The 17,503-nt window shown below is 43.5% G+C and overlaps 1 protein-coding gene across 2 annotated transcripts in view; it reads left to right on the top strand.

Moving 5' to 3' along the window:
- OCRL (OCRL inositol polyphosphate-5-phosphatase) overlaps positions 1–16,579 on the top strand; it is a 48,952-nt gene extending 32,373 nt beyond the window's left edge. Inside the window, exons 17-24 of one of the 2 annotated variants that reach the window (XM_043458665.1) lie at positions 479–644; positions 931–1,166; positions 8,433–8,456; positions 11,230–11,346; positions 12,243–12,327; positions 12,911–13,038; positions 13,815–13,926; positions 14,132–16,579. In XM_043458665.1, the coding sequence (XP_043314600.1) occupies positions 479–644; positions 931–1,166; positions 8,433–8,456; positions 11,230–11,346; positions 12,243–12,327; positions 12,911–13,038; positions 13,815–13,926; positions 14,132–14,256 (993 nt within the window). In that variant the 3' untranslated portion in view covers positions 14,257–16,579. The remainder of the gene's footprint in view (positions 1–478; positions 645–930; positions 1,167–8,432; positions 8,457–11,229; positions 11,347–12,242; positions 12,328–12,910; positions 13,039–13,814; positions 13,927–14,131) is intronic. The other variant, XM_043458666.1, reaches the window with a different exon arrangement.
- Positions 16,580–17,503: the final 924 nt, after the last annotated feature.

Genomic DNA, 17,503 nt, shown 5'->3' with positions numbered 1-17,503 from the left:
GTCCCTGTGCTGACCGCAGGCACCTGTCCTACCCTCTCTGAGCCACAGTTTCCTTTTCTGGATAAAGGGACAATTGTGAGGATTACTTGAGTTAATACATGCGAAGCCCTTAAAACAGCACTAGGCACAAAGTAAGCCCTCAGATGTTAGCTGCTCTTATTTAATATTGCAGATTTGCTGGTTAATTCATATCTCAGGAACCAGAAGTTGATCACAGGATACATGCCCTGATCTGAGGTCAGGTTATCCTCTCAGGATCCCAGGAACACTCAGTAACCTAGAGAAGTAGTGAGACCTGCCTCACTCCTCTGCCATTGTGAGAGGGGATGGTGGACAGCTGGCTCGCTTGGCGAGTACATCAGCAGTTAATAATGGTTAATAATGACCTTATTCTTTATTCATATTCTCTATGGAATAATCCAACTGACTTTCTTCCCCTACTAGTGATGCATGTTTGTGTCTGTCTGTTATTCCCCAGTTTGTGTTTGAGAATGTGAAGTTTCGGCAACTACAAAAGGAGAAGTTCCAGATCAGCAACAATGGACAGGTTCCCTGCCATTTTTCTTTCATCCCTAAGCTTAATGACAGCCAGTACTGCAAGCCATGGCTTCGGGCTGAACCTTGTGAGGGCTACTTGGAGCCAAGTGAGTTTCCCCTTTACCATTGTCTCTGCTCACGATGTACCGTCCCCTCGTGACTCCCATCCCCTCCCGACTCCCATCCCCTCCCTTTGTTTAACTTCTTGTTTTCTAACCACACGTCTCTCACCTTCACTGTCATTATATTGGGGTTTCTCCCTTTTTTGTGTGTCCCATCTCTCCTTCATCACTTGATGATTTTTTTAGAGGACAGTTCTTCTGTTGGTTCTCATCCCCTTTCTGCTTTTCCACTGGAAGTTTCTGTTACCTTGTATCATCTCTTACATTTCAGATGAGACCGTGGACATCTCCCTTGATGTGTATGTCAGCAAGGACTCTGTGACCATCCTGAACTCAGGGGAAGATAAAATTGAAGATATTCTCGTCCTCCACCTGGATCGAGGCAAAGATTACTTCTTGACCATCAGTGGAAATTACCTCCCAAGTTGTTTTGGTACATCCTTAGAGGCTTTGTGCCGAATGAAAAGACCAATCCGAGAAGTTCCTGTTACCAAACTCATAGACTTGGTAAGAGGCATCTTAAGGCGTGAATCTCCCTAAGATGGAAATTTAACAGTGCTTCAGTGATGTCCTCCTTGTCTCTGTGCTTTCTCTTCGGTCAGGGCTGGTGGGAGGAGGTGGAGGGTGGACCACAAGCGATCAATAAGAATGTCACTTTACTCTAGCCTGCCTTTCATTGGATTAAGCCTAAAAGGAAAGAGAAGAGAGTAATCTGTAATTGACTCTTGTCGTGACTATAATAGATAATACAAAATTCCCTGAGTGAGATTAAAGCCTCCCTTTTCAGAGATGCAATGCTTAATTGTTACACTCTTCATATTTTCAAGTCATTTTTGTATAAATTAACATGTACGTGAGGTCCAGTGAGGGGAAGGGCAATATTATCCTCATCAAACTTAGGAGGAAACTGAAGCACAGAAACAATAACCTACCCCAAGTGGAATAAGTTAGTGATGAATCTGTTACCCAGATTTTCTCACTCCCAGTCCAGAGCTTCTCACTGTATCGTATCTGATCCAAGTCAAACTTGGCTGTTTGTTGGAGCAGAGACCAAAATGAAGCTCAGGGTACCTGCCTCAGAGCCCCCGGGGGTCCTTACCCAAGTGCAGGCCCCTCCCCCTACTCACCTGTGGCAGTGGAATCAGAATCTCAGGGTGCAGGGTCTGGGGATCTGTGTTTTTGTCAGCATCCCAGATGGTTATAATGTGCCCTGAAGTTTGATACAAGTTTAATGTGACTCAACTGGAGAAAAGAGAAGAGGAGGATTTCCGCTTCCCAACACCAAGCTATGTACTTATGGAGGAAATGCTTGTTATTTTCAGGAACATAAATTATCTAGTAACAACTATTAGAACCTTTCTCCTATGGAGAAGGAAATGGCAACCCACTCCAGTATTCTTGCCTGGAAAAGTCCATGGACAGAGGAGCCTGGCAGGCTGTAGTCCATGGGGTTACATGACTGAGCATGCATGCAAGAGGAAGGTAGAGGGAGATGGGTTGGTAGCAATAAACTGGTAGAACTTAACAGCAACAACAAAAAAGAACCTTTCTTCTGAATGAAAATATTGTATTTGTGTGCAGACCTCTTTGGGAAGTACACTCGGTCTTTTACCACAGAAAATTAAATGATGTGACAGCCATATGTTATCATTACCACCAGTATTCACATTGATCCTTTTGGCTTAGCTGGAGCAGTGATTGTATCATCTGGCAGGGAGGACTAGACCGGCGGGCAGGCTGCTGGCTTGTCAGAGTATGATCCATTCTGTTGCCATGGAATTGTTGTAGGGATGACTCAGATGGCAGATTAAAACCCTTGAGCTCATTTGCAGCGTTCTTTCTTGGAATTATGCTTGTTTCCCTAGAGCCCTCATGACTGAGTGTATTATTTTTCATGATACTTATTTTTTTCTTCTACCATCATATTCCTGTGTTTTAGATTTATTATTTCACCTTTTAGAATACATTCTAAATGAAGTTGTTGCCCTTTCTTTTTCCTACCACCTTGCCTCCATCCCAAACGCCATTTCCTAGCTTTCTTGTTCCCAACTTTTATTATGAAACTGGCACATGTGCAGAAGAATTGAAAGAATGGTACAGTAGACAACACCCACATGCTTTACACACGTATACCGACATATACCTTTTTTTGCTATGTTGTTCAAAACTAAGTGGTGATGTGTCACTTACCAGTGTACACTTTGACCTGCTTCTTGAGAAAAAGGACACTTTCTATATCAGCACAATGCCATTATGACACCTGAGAAAACTAGCCAGTCAATATTCAGATTTTTCCACTTGTCCCAATAATTCCTCTCGTAGCTTTGTAAAGCCAAGATCCAATTCAGATTCATGCAGTACATTTGGTGAGGTCTCTGCAGTCTCTTCTAGAGAACAGTTCTTCCCTTTTTTTCTTTTGATGACGTTGGCTTTTTAAAAATCCAGGACAACTGTCCAGTCAAGGGCCTGCCATTTTAAAAATTTGTCTGATTGTTTCCTCTTAATGATTTTTTAAACTTATCCTTTTGTACTCCCTCTAACTGGAACCTTTTGCTCAGAGTTAGTTCAGGCACTATACTACCCTTTACTCTAATTGTCCCATCTTAATTAAAGGGATGGGAAGGAGACTTAACCAGCATTAAGGAAAGTTTCTTTAAGATATTATCAGGTAATTCAGCCACATTTGACCATGAATAGGAAGTAGCCAAAGTCTTTAGTGGAGTTAATGGCTCTGTAGAAAGCCTTTTTCCTTCTTTTTGTGCACACATCATTCAGAGTTTGTTTTTTAAATAAAACCCTGATCATTTGAGCTTTTCTTAAATTGTGTTTGTGAAGTCACAATTTACTCTGTTTAAAGCTTTAATTTTGTAGGATTTAGGGTCCCGATTCTTTTCACAGCCCGTTGCATTTAATTATTATTAAATTCCTGGATCTCATTGATGAAGAAATTATCCATATTAGTGTGGGGAAACAAACAAGAAATCTGTTATTGTACCCCCATTTGTAATACCTTCCCATGCTGTTTTGGCTTGATTTTGACCATCTGAAATGCTTCAGTTTGTTTGTTCATGCTTGTTCCAAGACCCAAGATGATAGTTCAAATCCCATGAGACGGTACCCATTGTCCTTTTTTGTATTATTTACTCTAAAATTTGAGTGAAACCAGAAATGAGTTCAGTGCCTGTGTTGACTTTCCTGTGCTGTTTTCACCAAGATCCTTCTGCTACATGCTCTTCCCCACAAGTGCAGAATAAAGTAACTGGTGTAAATCCTTTTCATTCTCCCTGATAGTGACTTCGCCACTACTAGAGCTATTAGGATTAGCACAGGTGACAAACAGGATGATCTCTTTGTAATTATCTTTATTCTTTTCCAGAATTAAGGTAGATTTTTCTGGTTTATTAAGTAGCATATACTTGTCAATATGTATTCATTGTATATTGAATACAAATTATTAGAGAGTTTATTGGGTTCCTATAATTCAGTGGTGATGAAAGTTTACTTGTATTTACAATATGGCTAAATTCTAAACCAAGGTTAATAGGAAGTTTGGTTAGAGATCATCTAAACTTAACTTCCTTTACTGACCCATGTCCAGTGTGTTTGGTAAGTCAATATTTTAGAAAGTTATTTAAAATGAGTCGTTTAGAATGTGGAACTTGTAATTTATACTAACAAATAGATTCCTTTCCTGTGCTGCTCCCTCAAGCCCTTATATGCTGTAAAAGCTTATTGATTGATGAGCTAATTTCTGTGAAAGTCAGTCTCAGAATCAGCCTATTTTGGTGTGTGAAGCTGCCTAGATAGGGTGGGAATGGGGGATGGAGAGTCTTGAAGTCAACCGATGAGTTTATACTGGAGCCAGAGGGCATCTAGACCCATCAGAAGTCTTTGATGAGTAGTATGTGGTTGTAAATGGTCACATTAGTAGGTGGTTATAAACAGACACATTTGGAGGGACATTCTAGTTTACATGTAGATCGGACTAGTGGAAAAGGAGACTAGGCCTGAACCCATCTGATTTAGCTAAAGGTTTGGCTTATAAATACAGAGATGGAAAAAGTTGAGGGATGAGGGACCCAGCTGTATTTGCTTGGGGACATGTCTATTAAGGGCTTTTCTGGTCACTCAGATGGTAAAGAATCCACCTGCAATGCAGGAGACCTGGGTTTGATCCCTGTGTTGGGAAGATCCCCTGGAGGAGGGCATGGCAACCCACTCCAGTCCAGTATTCTTGCCTGGAGAATCCCAATGGACAGAGTAACCTGACAGGCTACAGTCCATGAGGTTGCAAAGAGTCGGACACGACTGAGCGACTAAGCACATCACATGTCTATTAACAGAATGATATCAGAAATCTGAAATAGCATGAATAACAACTTGGTGATTAGTTTGTTTCCAGTGATCTCTTCAGTAGATGTTTGTTTTGTCTTCCTGACCTAATGACCCATTTCTTATCCTGTGAAGTTTAAGGTTTGTGTTTCTTTTTAGATTTCACATGAATGAATCCTTTCTAGAACTTCAATATCTGTTCAGTTTTCTGCTTTTTATTTTTAAATTTGAATCTGCCTCTAAATGACTTTTTTACATGATTTTCATTGCATTTATTACTGGGAAATTTCCTCTAAGGCTGAATGCTGGGGTGAAGAATGATTTGCAGTGTATTTGTGATAAGCCAGTGTTCCTGCTGGGGACTCCTGGGCTCTTTTTCCTTTTTTTTTTTTTTTTTTGAACTTTTTATTTTGTATGGGGTATAGCCCATTGACAATGTTGTGATAGTTTCAGCTGAACAGGGAAGGGACTCAACTGTACATATACATGTATCCATTCTCCCTCAAACTCCCCTCCCATCCAGGCTTGGCTGCCACATAACATTGATCATACTATGATCAACATGTAACCTTTTGCAGCCAGTAATCAAGTCAGTTGAACTAAGTGATTAGCAGCAATGGTAGGCCTGCCTTAGGAGATGCTCTTTTTTAGTGGGGGCTAAGTGATGTTTCTATTTTCAGAGTTGAACCTAGAGTTGAATAAGTATAAGTTACACCCACTTTCTGCCTGAAGCCAGAGGAATAAACTATCAATGTTAAGTCTGCTGCACCTCCACCAGTACCAGAGACCTTTTGATTTCAGAGTTTTCTCTTGTATCCATTCATTTTTAAAAAAAAATATTACGTTCCCATTATTAGGTGAGGTGCCTACTCTCTCACACTTGATCTACCTCCTTAGCCTTTTAATGATTCCCTCTGCCTCTGTTTCCCTAACCTTGCATTTGCCCTCTTCAGGGCTGTCAGACTGATCTTTTTGTAATACAGCTATGGGGCCTATCCTTTCCTTGCTTAAAGGCAGACCTTTGACTCCCCCACACCTGCTGAATACAATCCAAATTGCTTTACCTGTCATTCAAGGCCCTGCAGAGTCTGACTTCAACATACCTTTTTAGATTTATTTCCTGATAGTTTTTTCATTTCCCCTTTATCCTCCCCCAGGAACCATATAACCAACTTTTCCCTGATCTCACCACCTTTGTTTCTTTCTGCCCCCCCCCCCCCCACTTGTAATGTCCCCACCTTGTCTCTACCCTTTAAAATCCTGTGACTCTTTTAAGGGCCAGTTGGACTTCTTTCTTTGTACCCCTGATTTTTTGTTCATTTATTTTTACCATTTATTGAGAACTCAGATTGGTGAATTACAATAATGCCAGGCCATAAATTCTGGGCCTCTTTACCCCAACTCAGTTGCAAACCCGAGTCAAAAACCATGTCTCTCCCCTCTGTGTAGCCTCAGTTTTCATACCTGCCCCCCACCACCACCCCTCAAAGACATTTAGCTCAGTGTCTTGCACTGGTAGACAGTCAGTGCTCAAAGAAGACCTTTTTGATGGTTTGGCAGGTTAGTATATAAAAACTCTGCCTGGTTTTACTCATCATATCATATGGCACATATTCATGGGAAGGAAAATAGAGAAGTCTCTCAGGAAGATTCTCTGTTTGTTAATAAGTAGTTCTAAATTTTAAAAAAGATTGTACTCCAAAATTGAGTTAACTTAGACATTTGGCCCTCAGAATTAACTTCCAAAGTATTATAATTGCAATACTATAAATTTTGTATACTTTATAAAGCACTATTATTCTGATAACTTTTATTTCATTCTATATATGATATTTCATTGTATCTATGCTACAAAAGCATGTTTAACTCATAATGTAGCTAATAATACTAAAAACTCTACCCATCATATGGAACAGTCATGTGGGACAAATGCACTCAGCACTACTAGTTGGAGTGTCAGGGAACACATACTTCCCCACCTCCAACCTCCTGCACATTTCTGATGGTGAGATCAGGATTTCTCCTTTCACTCTCAGACCGAGACATGGGATTTCTATTCAAATTCTTGGTGGCCCCTGACAGGGTTGGGAATTGTTGGGGAGGTGCAGGGAGCTTTGAGAGACCTGGCCTGCTGCCGGCCTTTTGCACCACCGCTGCACGCCCTTTACCTCCCTCCCCTACTCTGAGTTTTAGGCCACTTCTGTGTGCCTGTGAGGTAAATGTTGTTGCCTCTGTTAGAGATGGAGAAACTGAGGCTCTGTGAAGTTCAGTAGCTTGCCTGCAGTCCATACAAAATGAATAAGAGGTAGAATGAAGATTCATACCCAGGACTGCCTGACACCCATGCCTGTACTGTTCCCACTAACTCTGCTGCCTTGTAACTGTCTTTAGCCTGCCAGAGAATAGACTACATTCTTGAAGATTTCCTCCACCTCTCTGTCTAGGAAGCAGTCAGTTTATCCTTTTCTGAGTTACCTAAGGGAGCATAGTGGTCATGACTGTGGAGTCAGTCAGACTTGCGTTCTAATCCTGATTCTGCCACTTAATACCTAAGAGTGTGGCCGTGGGCAAATAATTTAATCTCCCAGAGCCTCAGTTTCCTCATCTGTAAAATGGGAATAGTATCTACTTTGCATTTGTGCAGAGACTAAATGGCACTGTATATGAGCCCGTTGCAGTTACCGCTACATGGCAGATACCCCTTAAGTGGTGGCAGTAGTTATTGTTGCTGTTGTCTTTGTTAGATGGTAATAATGGTGAAACACAAAGATGATTAAAAGATACCTTCTTCCCTCTTCCTTGCTTCTCTTTTTTTCTGTTATGCCCTATAGGAAAACACACTAGGGGATAATGATGGATCTTATGGTCCACAAAGGTCTGGAATGAAATGAATTTGTATTGTAGAGAGACTTCATACTTGGGGACTCTAACGGCCCTTGAGGAGGGGAGAGGGTACCAGGCAGGGGAAAGGAGTGAGAGAGCCCGCTCGCTAAGCTGAGAGGCACGGCAGCGGAGAGGAGAGATGCTCAGCGTCTCCTTCTGCATGGCTGCTCTCGGGCTCACAGACACATTCTTCCATTGAAGTGGCACTAGGGTGAGCGAGATGCCGCCCAGCAGCACAGGAAGAGGAAACCCCAGTGGGCGTTTGGCTGGTCAGCTGTCATCTGCAAACGGACACCAAAGTCTAGGACTGCACACGTATGTTTCTTAAGCGATAGTCTCAACAAACTGCCCAAAATTGAATATGCATAATCGAGAAATTTGTATGTGAGAATGTGTTCCATTTTCAACAGAATTTATTTGAAGAATTTAAAGCTGTTTAAAATACATGTATCTAGTAAGCTAGTGCATTCTAATAATACTGATCTGTTTCTAATTCTGTAAATTAATTCTAATCATTTTCTATCTGTCAATGACTTTCTTTTCCTGCTCCGCTCTCAGGAAGAAGACAGCTTCCTAGAAAAGGTAATGCAATCCATTGGTGATTATGCATTTCCCTGTACTTGGTTAACATTTAACCATGGTCCTTGGAATTTATCCCTCAGCTTTCCCATATCAGAGATCTCTGACTCCATGAGAATTCCCCCAAATTCTGCCAGCTGTGTTTAAGTGTGTCTAAAGTACAGGAAAGATACTTAATACACCTGCCAAACCATTGAGACCCAGAACATAAAAGCAATAGGACCCAAAGTTCCAGATTACTATTTTTTGAAATGAGAAGTAACTGAAGAGCTGTCTCAATGTATATGAAAGCTCATAAGATGGAGGAGGGTACCGCTTAGCCATTCTCCATTTTCAATGATAGTAAAAGCAGAAGTGAATTTCTGTTGCATTAAGAGTGATTTGGGGGAAGTGATAAGAGTAATTACCGAAAGAATACACAGATATGGTCAAGAATAGAGCATTGAATAGAATCCTAGACCTGAATGAGATCATAGGGATCATGTGGTAGAGTTCCCTGCCTTCAGACAGGATAAGATGTCATCTCCATTCTAATAGACAATCCAGGAAGGTTGAGAACCTCACTGAAGTCATCCTGCTCCTGACATCAAGGGTGTGGGGCACAGGGGACTAGAACCCGGGTCTCCTGCATATCCAGTGCAGGAACCAAGTGAGCACTCCTTCTATGGTCCTTTGCCACCTCTCCATCCTCAAGCTGGAGGGCGCCCGGCTCCACACAGGGTCATCTAATAGAGAAACATGGGCTTGAAAACCATTCTTAAAATACTTTCACACAATATCTAATGTGACCTCCCCATTTGGTGGAGTTTAATGTGTTTTGATGGTAGGCACGGCATACTGTTTTTGTGCTTCAGTTAATAGCACAAAGGTTACAGAGTGTGGACTTATCAAGCACTGAATGTCTCCCATTGAAAGAAGACACAGCGTGCCTGGTTTCTCTTTGAAAAATTAGAGTTCAGGATCATTTGTGGACTTTTTTTAAAGTTTGTTTCTTGGTCGTAATCTTTCTCTAGACTTTGGAGACAACAAGCATGACATTTCATATTAGCACACATGAATTTGAAAATAGATAGTGGATGGTGTATGTAACCTGGTGGCATTTTATTAACCTTTTTAAACCACTAAGGATTGAGACGGCTCTGCTTCCCAACCCTTTCCTGTTAATAGCAGGCCATGTGTCTTTTCATCTTGAACAGTGCCTCGTGTTGCCTTAATGCCTTAGTACAGGCAGAGTGCTAATTGGATGTCAGATTTTTTAAAAACTACATGAATTGGTGCTGAATAATTTATTCTGCTGAAGAATCCGTACATGTGTTGCATTTGGTCCAGAAAGTGAGCAGAGTGCATTATGGACAGTGTTTTGGCTCAGGTATCGTGTGGATGCCTGGATTTAATACTTGCAAGTGAAAAGAAGTTAATGGATGAGCCATGATTGGAGGTCTGGCAGCTCTAGGAGACGTGAATATAAAGTGATGGATTCCCAGGGAAAGAAAGGAAACAAAATGAATGTGAAGAAGATAGATTTTAAATGCTCACCAACTGTCATGCTCCCTTCTCTTCCTGATGCCCGTAGAAAGGCACAGCGGCTTTAAAAGGTCACCCTTTTAAATGTGCATGTTGAAGAACAGAATGCTCTTCTTAGCCCTCTGTCTGTTCTAGTGTATGCGCGCTCTGAAAGTAGTGAAATACTTCTCTTCTTTCCCTTCAAGTGACACAGCTAAGGGTTGTGGATCAAATTTACAGCACTTCCTAAGTTTGAGTATATATAATATGTGACCTTAAGCCAGAGGTGTAGGAGGAGGTGGAAGATGCCAAAAACTTGTCACCATTTTCTGCACTAGATTTTGTATGAAGGCTGTCTTCAGATGCCTTTTAAGCTATTTCAGAAATCTTTGTGATATATTTTATATTTGACTATATAAACATGAAATCATTGAGTTTATTCCCCATTTTCCAGTTCAGATTTAGTTACTGATCTACCTTATGTCGCTTCTGGGTTTTCCTCTGAGGTTCCTTCAGGAGAATCTAAGAGAGAGTAGAAAGTTAGGTGAATGGAGTCAAAGGCCTGAGAACTCTTCGCTGAACTGTTACTATAAAGAATAACTTCTGGACTCAGAGCCTAGACTTTTTGTGGTATTTCTGGCTCTTGGTATGCTGTGTTTAGTTTACTATTTTTGGATTTTAGGACTTTGAGTTTTAGTGTCTTAAGATTAGATCTTCTATCAAGCCTGAAATATTCATGCATGTAGGTCTAATGTGAATTGTCTTTCATTCTTGAGGATCAGAGAACGCCATTTAAATCAACAATGCAAGCTCTGATACTTGTGGTAAGACCTAAAAGAAGAATAAATTAAAGTCAACAAAAACCTCAGTAGCTGCTGCTCTCCAAGTGCTCTGTTGACAATTGTAACTTAATGGTCCGTGAGTCTCCAGTAGTGTGTGGACTCTACCGTGACTGTATTGCCGGTTCTGTGTCATCCTTGAAAGGATTTGCAGTGCACAGTGCATCGACATGAGAAACTTAGTAAACCCAGAAGGAATGCTTAACGGTTAAGTGAAGCATCTTGTTAGAAAAAGAGATCATTTAACTGTGGAAATCCATATTGAGTGCCTTGTGACCAGGAGCGTTCCAGTGAGAAAAAAAACAGTCTTAAGAGCTGAAGATCAGATAATACCCACATAAGCAAAACTTGGCGGGGGGCAGGGTGGAGGAAATGGTTTCACACAGGAACTTTTATTGAGACCCTTTTGACTCTCACTCTTTTTCATCTATTAGGAGAAATCCCTTCTACAGATGGTTCCCTTGGATGAAGGTGCCAGTGAGAGACCTCTTAAGGTCCCCAAGGAGATCTGGCTCCTGGTAGACCATTTATTCAGATACGCCTGTCACCAGGTGAGTGAGGGCAGGCCTCCGCGCACCTTTGGAAGGCACCTGAGTCCACTGGGAAATGATAGTACTTCATGTCAGTATAGATAGTGCTTTTAACTTTCCCAAGCCACTTCTGCAGAACAGCACTGTCACATGAGAGCACCTGGGCAAGTGGATGTATAGCTGTGAGAGCTGAAGCAGGCAGGCTCGGGGATTTACCTGAGACCATGGCTTAAGTGTAGTGGCAGAGTAGGGCCCAACTGAGCTCCCCTGTCCCCTGGCCACACACGCTTTCCCCTGGACCACTCAGCACCTGAGTCTGGAGCACCTGCTTCAGCTGTCACCTTGGCATCACAGATTTCAAAGTCCAAAGCAAACTTCCATCCCATTTTTAAAATTTGCCCTTACTTTTCAGTTCCATCTAAAATACCTACCATCCCCAACCCATTCTCCCAAAAAAGAAAATTTTCTTGGGACTACATTGAAAGATAATGTTGTCTTACTACTGAAAAGTAACAGAACTTGAAAGCAAGGTTTGGTGCGGACATACCCTTGACTCCTGCCCTAGCAGTCTGTGTGTCGGTATTTGGATATGGTCCCCTGTTTGGACTCCACCTTCTGTACCTGTCAGGAGCCTGGAAGTGGGAATGCCTGATGTCCCCGTCAAGTCATCCAGTCCCCTGCCCTGTCAGGTGCAGGCTGAAACCTTTGACGATAATCTCCTAGTTTGAGAGAAAATTTCACATGGAATATAGAGATGATAAAGGGAAAAGGTGCCATCGTCACACCTCTGTTCCTCATCATGGATGATGCCTCTTCCTTCCCCTCACTTTCTGCTGCTCTCCTGATCCCTGGGTAATCATCAGAACCTTAGGGCTGGTCATTTTGCGTTGTTCCATTCATTGTAACCTCTTTGGTAGGAGGATCTGTTCCAAACCCCTGGAATGCAGGAGGAGTTACAGCAGATCATTGATTGTCTGGACACCAGCATTCCCAAGACAATCCGTATCCTTTTCGACAAAGGCTTAGGAAGCTGGATGTGCACTCGCTCAAACTCTTCTTCCCACCTGCATGTGATTTTTGTGTTTTCCATATTTATTTTATTTGTAACTGTCTTTTGACTATACAGTTTTCAATTCCCTTTAGGAACTTTCACACTTTCTCTGTATGAGACACTTACTAAAAGGAATCAAAGGGTAGATAACCATGAATTGTAATTGGCATGGGACGTATGACCTACAGCCGTGGTGCTGCTCTGCTTTATGCCAGTGATCACTCCTGCCACCACATGGCAGGGAGGAGGATGGGAAACCTTGGTGATGAGTTTCCAGTGTGAACTGTCATTCTGCAGGCCACGTTCCCTTGACTCTCGAGTCAGGCCAAACCTCCCAAGGGTGTTCGATCAATTCTCTAACAACTCAGCTGCAGCATAACTGGACCACTAAAATATCAAACCCCAATTAGGATCAGGGTGCCCTGAATTAAGAGGAAGAAAACCACCCCTGAGGGAACTTGAGGGAGGGAGCACATTGCATCTAAGTGTGGCCTTTTTCCTGGAGCCTCTTTCCCTTGACAGAAGGCCATCCAGCTGGCAGTAACCACTCAGTGGCTGAGGCACTGCTCATTTTCCTAGAAGCCCTACCGGAACCTGTCATCTGTTATGAGCTCTATCAGCGATGCCTCGACTCTGCTCAGGATCCCCGGATCTGCCGACAGGTGAGTCTTGTTGCTCTGAGAATGTGTTTGAGGCAAGTTCTCCCACAGAGAAATCACTCATTTTTACAAAGCCAGCTGGACAACCAGCTGTGTACTAGGACGGGTCTCGATCTGTTCAGAGCAGGACACCAGCATTGAAAGTTGGGACTCTTCAACTGTAGCCTGTGTTGTTTCCTATTATATTTGCCACCCTCTTCCAGTTAGCCCGTTGAGTAGGGTGCACACCTCTTCTCCGGGGTAAGATTGGTAAAACTGATCACATGCAGCATTCTGGCCGACATGACCAGGAAGGGTGGGTGACACTCGTGAGCTTTTCTTTTTGTCTTCTCAGTGTTTGTTTTTAATCTTGAAATGCTTTTGAGGCACAATAGCTGAGAATACCTCTGAATCAGACTAGTGAGTATCGGGAGGTGCTCCCACCCATGCCAAATGGCATTGCACAGAAAACCATTCAGCTTGGCAGATGCCACCACCACCTTCCTGGGGAGATTGGGAGAGACCAGACTGATACCCATCTGCACCTGAGGCAGGGCGTGCATATGACTATGTGTTAACGTGGCCTGCTCATTGAGTGGACAGGGGCCAAACAGGATGACCATTCTGCCATGTGAGTTACCATTCAACAGGTAGCATTGGTCATGAGTCAATAAGGGAGGGGTCCTGTAAGGGTTGAATTATAAACTGCTTTCATGGCAGCTGCAAGCTCTTCTTACTCCCTTCCTCCATCTGTTATCCTCACTGCCCACCCCCTTTTTTTTTTTTTTTAAAAAAAACAGGTGATTTCCCAGCTTCCAGGATGCCATAGAAATGTTTTTCGTTATTTGATGGCATTCCTTCGAGAACTCTTAAAATTCTCCGAATACAACAATGTCAACGCCAACATGATCGGTAAGAACTCTTCCTAGGAATGGCCACATGGGAGCATTGGTCAGGACTGTCCATGGATGGTGGACACATGTATTCCCTTCTTTGTGTCCAGGCGTGTAACAGTCACTTCCTCCCACTGCCCTCATCCCCTGGCCCCCATCCCTGAGGTTTTGCTTAGGTTGTGTCTGACTGAGGGTTTTCCCCTTTTCTTTTTCTCTCCCTCTAGCTACTCTCTTCACTAGTCTCCTCCTAAGGCCTCCACCCAACCTTATGGCAAGACAGACTCCAAGTGACCGCCAGCGTGCTACCCAGTTCCTTCTGACTTTTCTACTTGGGAGTGATGAAGACTAATGATAAGCCTTTTCCTCTTACTACTCTCCAAGGTTCTAGAGGCAGAAGATCTTGGGCCTCGAGTATTTCAGAATGATTTCAAAAGTCATGCCACAGGAAGGGTCCGTTGCAGAATTTCGAGGCTGTTGGCATGAAAAAGTTCTGTTTCTAGTGTGAAAGGAAAAGAGTCTCCTAACCCCTCCCTTGCCATATCCTACGCAGCAAGATACTTTTAGACTTATATTGCCAAGCCAAAGTTAACCATATTTTGGTGTTTTTGTGTTCTCTCTTCATAAGGCAAAGAGACCTGTATTTACACTCCTTTCCCTGGGGATGTGTGTGTTGCCCTCCAGCCCAGCCATCATGATTGTCCTTAGCACCTGAGACCTAGATTCTGAGGTGTTCCCATTCTAGGCCCACAAGCACTACTTGCCGTAGCTCAGACTTGTCCGTAGTCCTTGGTCTAAAGCACTTTGGCCCTACCGCCTCCCGTATCACCCCTTTGTGCTCTACTCCGCTAATACTACCATGTCAGAGAAAGTCGGTGAGGCTGTGACTCCTTGGGTATCTCCAACAGTGAGTTAACCATCTCCATGTGGCTTTTACATGCATCTGTGCATTCCTACCACAATGGTATCTGTGCCCCTCCCTAACATTGGCCTTTTATGGATCTATGATGAGTAGAAGCATATTCTCTTGTCTCAGACCACACTTAGTAGCAGAACATTAGGGACTATTAGAGATGACGTCTCATTGATGTGAGAGAATCACGGAGTGGAAGCACTCTTGAATGTTTCAGGAGTGAGAGTATTCATGTTCGACAGGTCCTGCTTCCTACCATCCCTTTTGGTTCTTATGCAAATTGTACACAAAAACCAACCCTGGGTGTCTGTGGGGCCCATACCCCACTTAGAAATCCACCTCTAGAGCAACGCTTGTACCACAGTCAAAAAGGGAGGCTGCACCCCAAGTGGTCCTCTCTACAGAAACTGTTCCTTCCCCCAGCAGGGGAATTGAGGATAACCCCGAGAATCCCCTCTCTGCTCTCCTGATGTACCATCACCCCTCCCACATCAGGACTGACTGGGGCTCTGCAGCCAGCTGCCCTCAGCTCCCAGTCACCTGTCCAGTGCTGCGTAAAAGAGACTGTGCAGTGGGACAAAGCAAGCACCTTCTCTCGCTCGCAAGACAACCCTCTGAGCTTGTCATTTACCCAAGCTCCTGTGGGGCAGCCCTTTTTAAAAAAATTAATCTATGTTGGTTGGCAAACCAGCCGCTGACTGCAAAACTGCCTGATGTAATTGACTTCCTCCTGGTTTTCTTTCATTAAAACCACCCTGAGTTGACTCATTGTCACATGTTCACATGGAAACCCCAGAGCCGTGTGTATAGGCTGTGTGCAAGGTCTTAGGCATTGACTCCTGACTCTTCTAGAGCATTGAAGCAGAGAGCCAGGAAAGCACTGCCATTGAGTGGATGTTCAACTCCCCTGTCTCCCATGCATTGAGTTCTTTGGGGGAAGAAAAGGTATGTATCCTGTGATATTCTGCCTAAAGCCTTTCCTGACTGGGAATGATAGAAGTAGGAGTCAAGTTATTGGTACCAAATAGCTGCAGACCTGGTAAGTCAGGGGCTGGGTGCTGAACTCAGTTACTGGCCAACTGAGCACAACCCTTTTGTCATGTCCACCAGATCAGAAAGGGATCTGAGGAGAGGCAGGTGATTGATAGATGCTGGGGCAAGGTGGTCACACAAAGACAAGGAAGTGCCTGTCCTAGACACATTTCCCAGTCGGCTACCACCTGGGGCCTTCATGTGGTCAGGGCTGTGGTTGGTGGGGACCGTGGGCAGCGTCCGGCTCGCTCTCTGTAAGGCAGGTGCACTCGGTTGCTTCACTGCCTCCACCTTCTGTCCACCTCTGGTCCTGGGATGTACACAGGGTCAAGGGTTTTAGACAATCTCTCGGGACGGGAGATCAGAAACAGAGCAGACATAAGAAATCTGTTTCCCTGCCTACTCCAGCACCCCACTCTCTAACCCCTAGGTACCTCTAATGTACTATTTCCTAGCGCCTCTGAAGTAAGGAGTTTAGATCCAGCTGGTAAGGAAAGACTCTGCAGCTATCGTTTTAGGGAAGAAATGGTTTAACCCCTCGTGATGATGTTGCATTAGTCTCCCTTTCACTGTTTCCTAATTTTTATCCTGGAATGAATGGTTTGTTATATTTCCCCAAAATGTCTTGGTCACTAAGCAAAGCTGCTAGTGGGATTCTGTATTTCGTGTCATCTTTTTTATTATAATTTATTGCAAATTTTTTCTGAATAAATATATGTTGTGTGAAAAACCAAAGTGTGATCTTAGGAAGAACTGAAGGAGTGGCTTGTGTCACCAGGTCCCACATGACTGCTGCCATCCCCCCAGCTATGCCTGGAGTAGCATTTCCTATCTTGAAAGGAAATAGCATCAGAATTCTCAGTGTACTTGCCCATGGAGAGGAGAAGAAACCACATATTATCAGAAATAAACAAAGCAGTTACAGTGCTTTCAGAAGTCAGCCAAGGATCCTTATTTTGACCCTGGGGATTCAGGCAACAAAATAACAATGTTAGAAGAAAAGATGTTGATTCTTGATGGCCGTAAATGTCACACTGAGTTAGATCCATGATTGCGCCAGCCCCAGGAATCTGACAGGCTTTGTCGTATGCATTTTTGGAGAACCTCATTGGCCTTGGCACCATAACCTCAGTAGTTTAGACTTGCCTCCCAAAGAGCCTGTTTTCACATTGTTCATTTGCAACTCTTAAAAAAATCAGTTTTGAACTTGTAGTACCTCTTGGGGTGACAAAGCCCATAAAGTTAGTTGTGCTTTTTTGAACTTGAATCTGAGCTCCATCACTTGGAAGAGGAAGCCCCTCATTTGAACATAGTGCCTTTATTCCCCTGCCTCCAATCTCTGGTATGGATTTGGGCATTCTGATTTGTTTCCCTTCAGGACTGAAGAGGCCTCAGCTGGAGGCTTCTTTTCGACCAGGGCCCTCTTCCAGTCTGCTCTGTGAACTTGACCCAAATGCGTGTGCTGATTCAGTGTTGTCATGAACAGTTTTTGTAGCCCCACCCAAAGCCTTGGCAGAAGAAGGTGTTTCCTTTTGCGAGTGATTCCCCACAGTGGATGGAGCAGCAGGCAGTGCGCCAGGGCAGCCTCAGTGACTACCCTCCCAGAAGTTAGAAACTGCCTGCAAGCTGCTGTTACTGGAGACCCATGGCGGCC

Source organism: Cervus canadensis, chromosome X, assembly GCF_019320065.1.
Source record: "Cervus canadensis isolate Bull #8, Minnesota chromosome X, ASM1932006v1, whole genome shotgun sequence".
NCBI classification, from domain to species: Eukaryota; Metazoa; Chordata; class Mammalia; order Artiodactyla; family Cervidae; genus Cervus; species Cervus canadensis.
The sequence above is the reverse complement of the archived record's forward strand: the minus strand, read 5'-3'. Positions and strand labels throughout refer to the sequence as shown.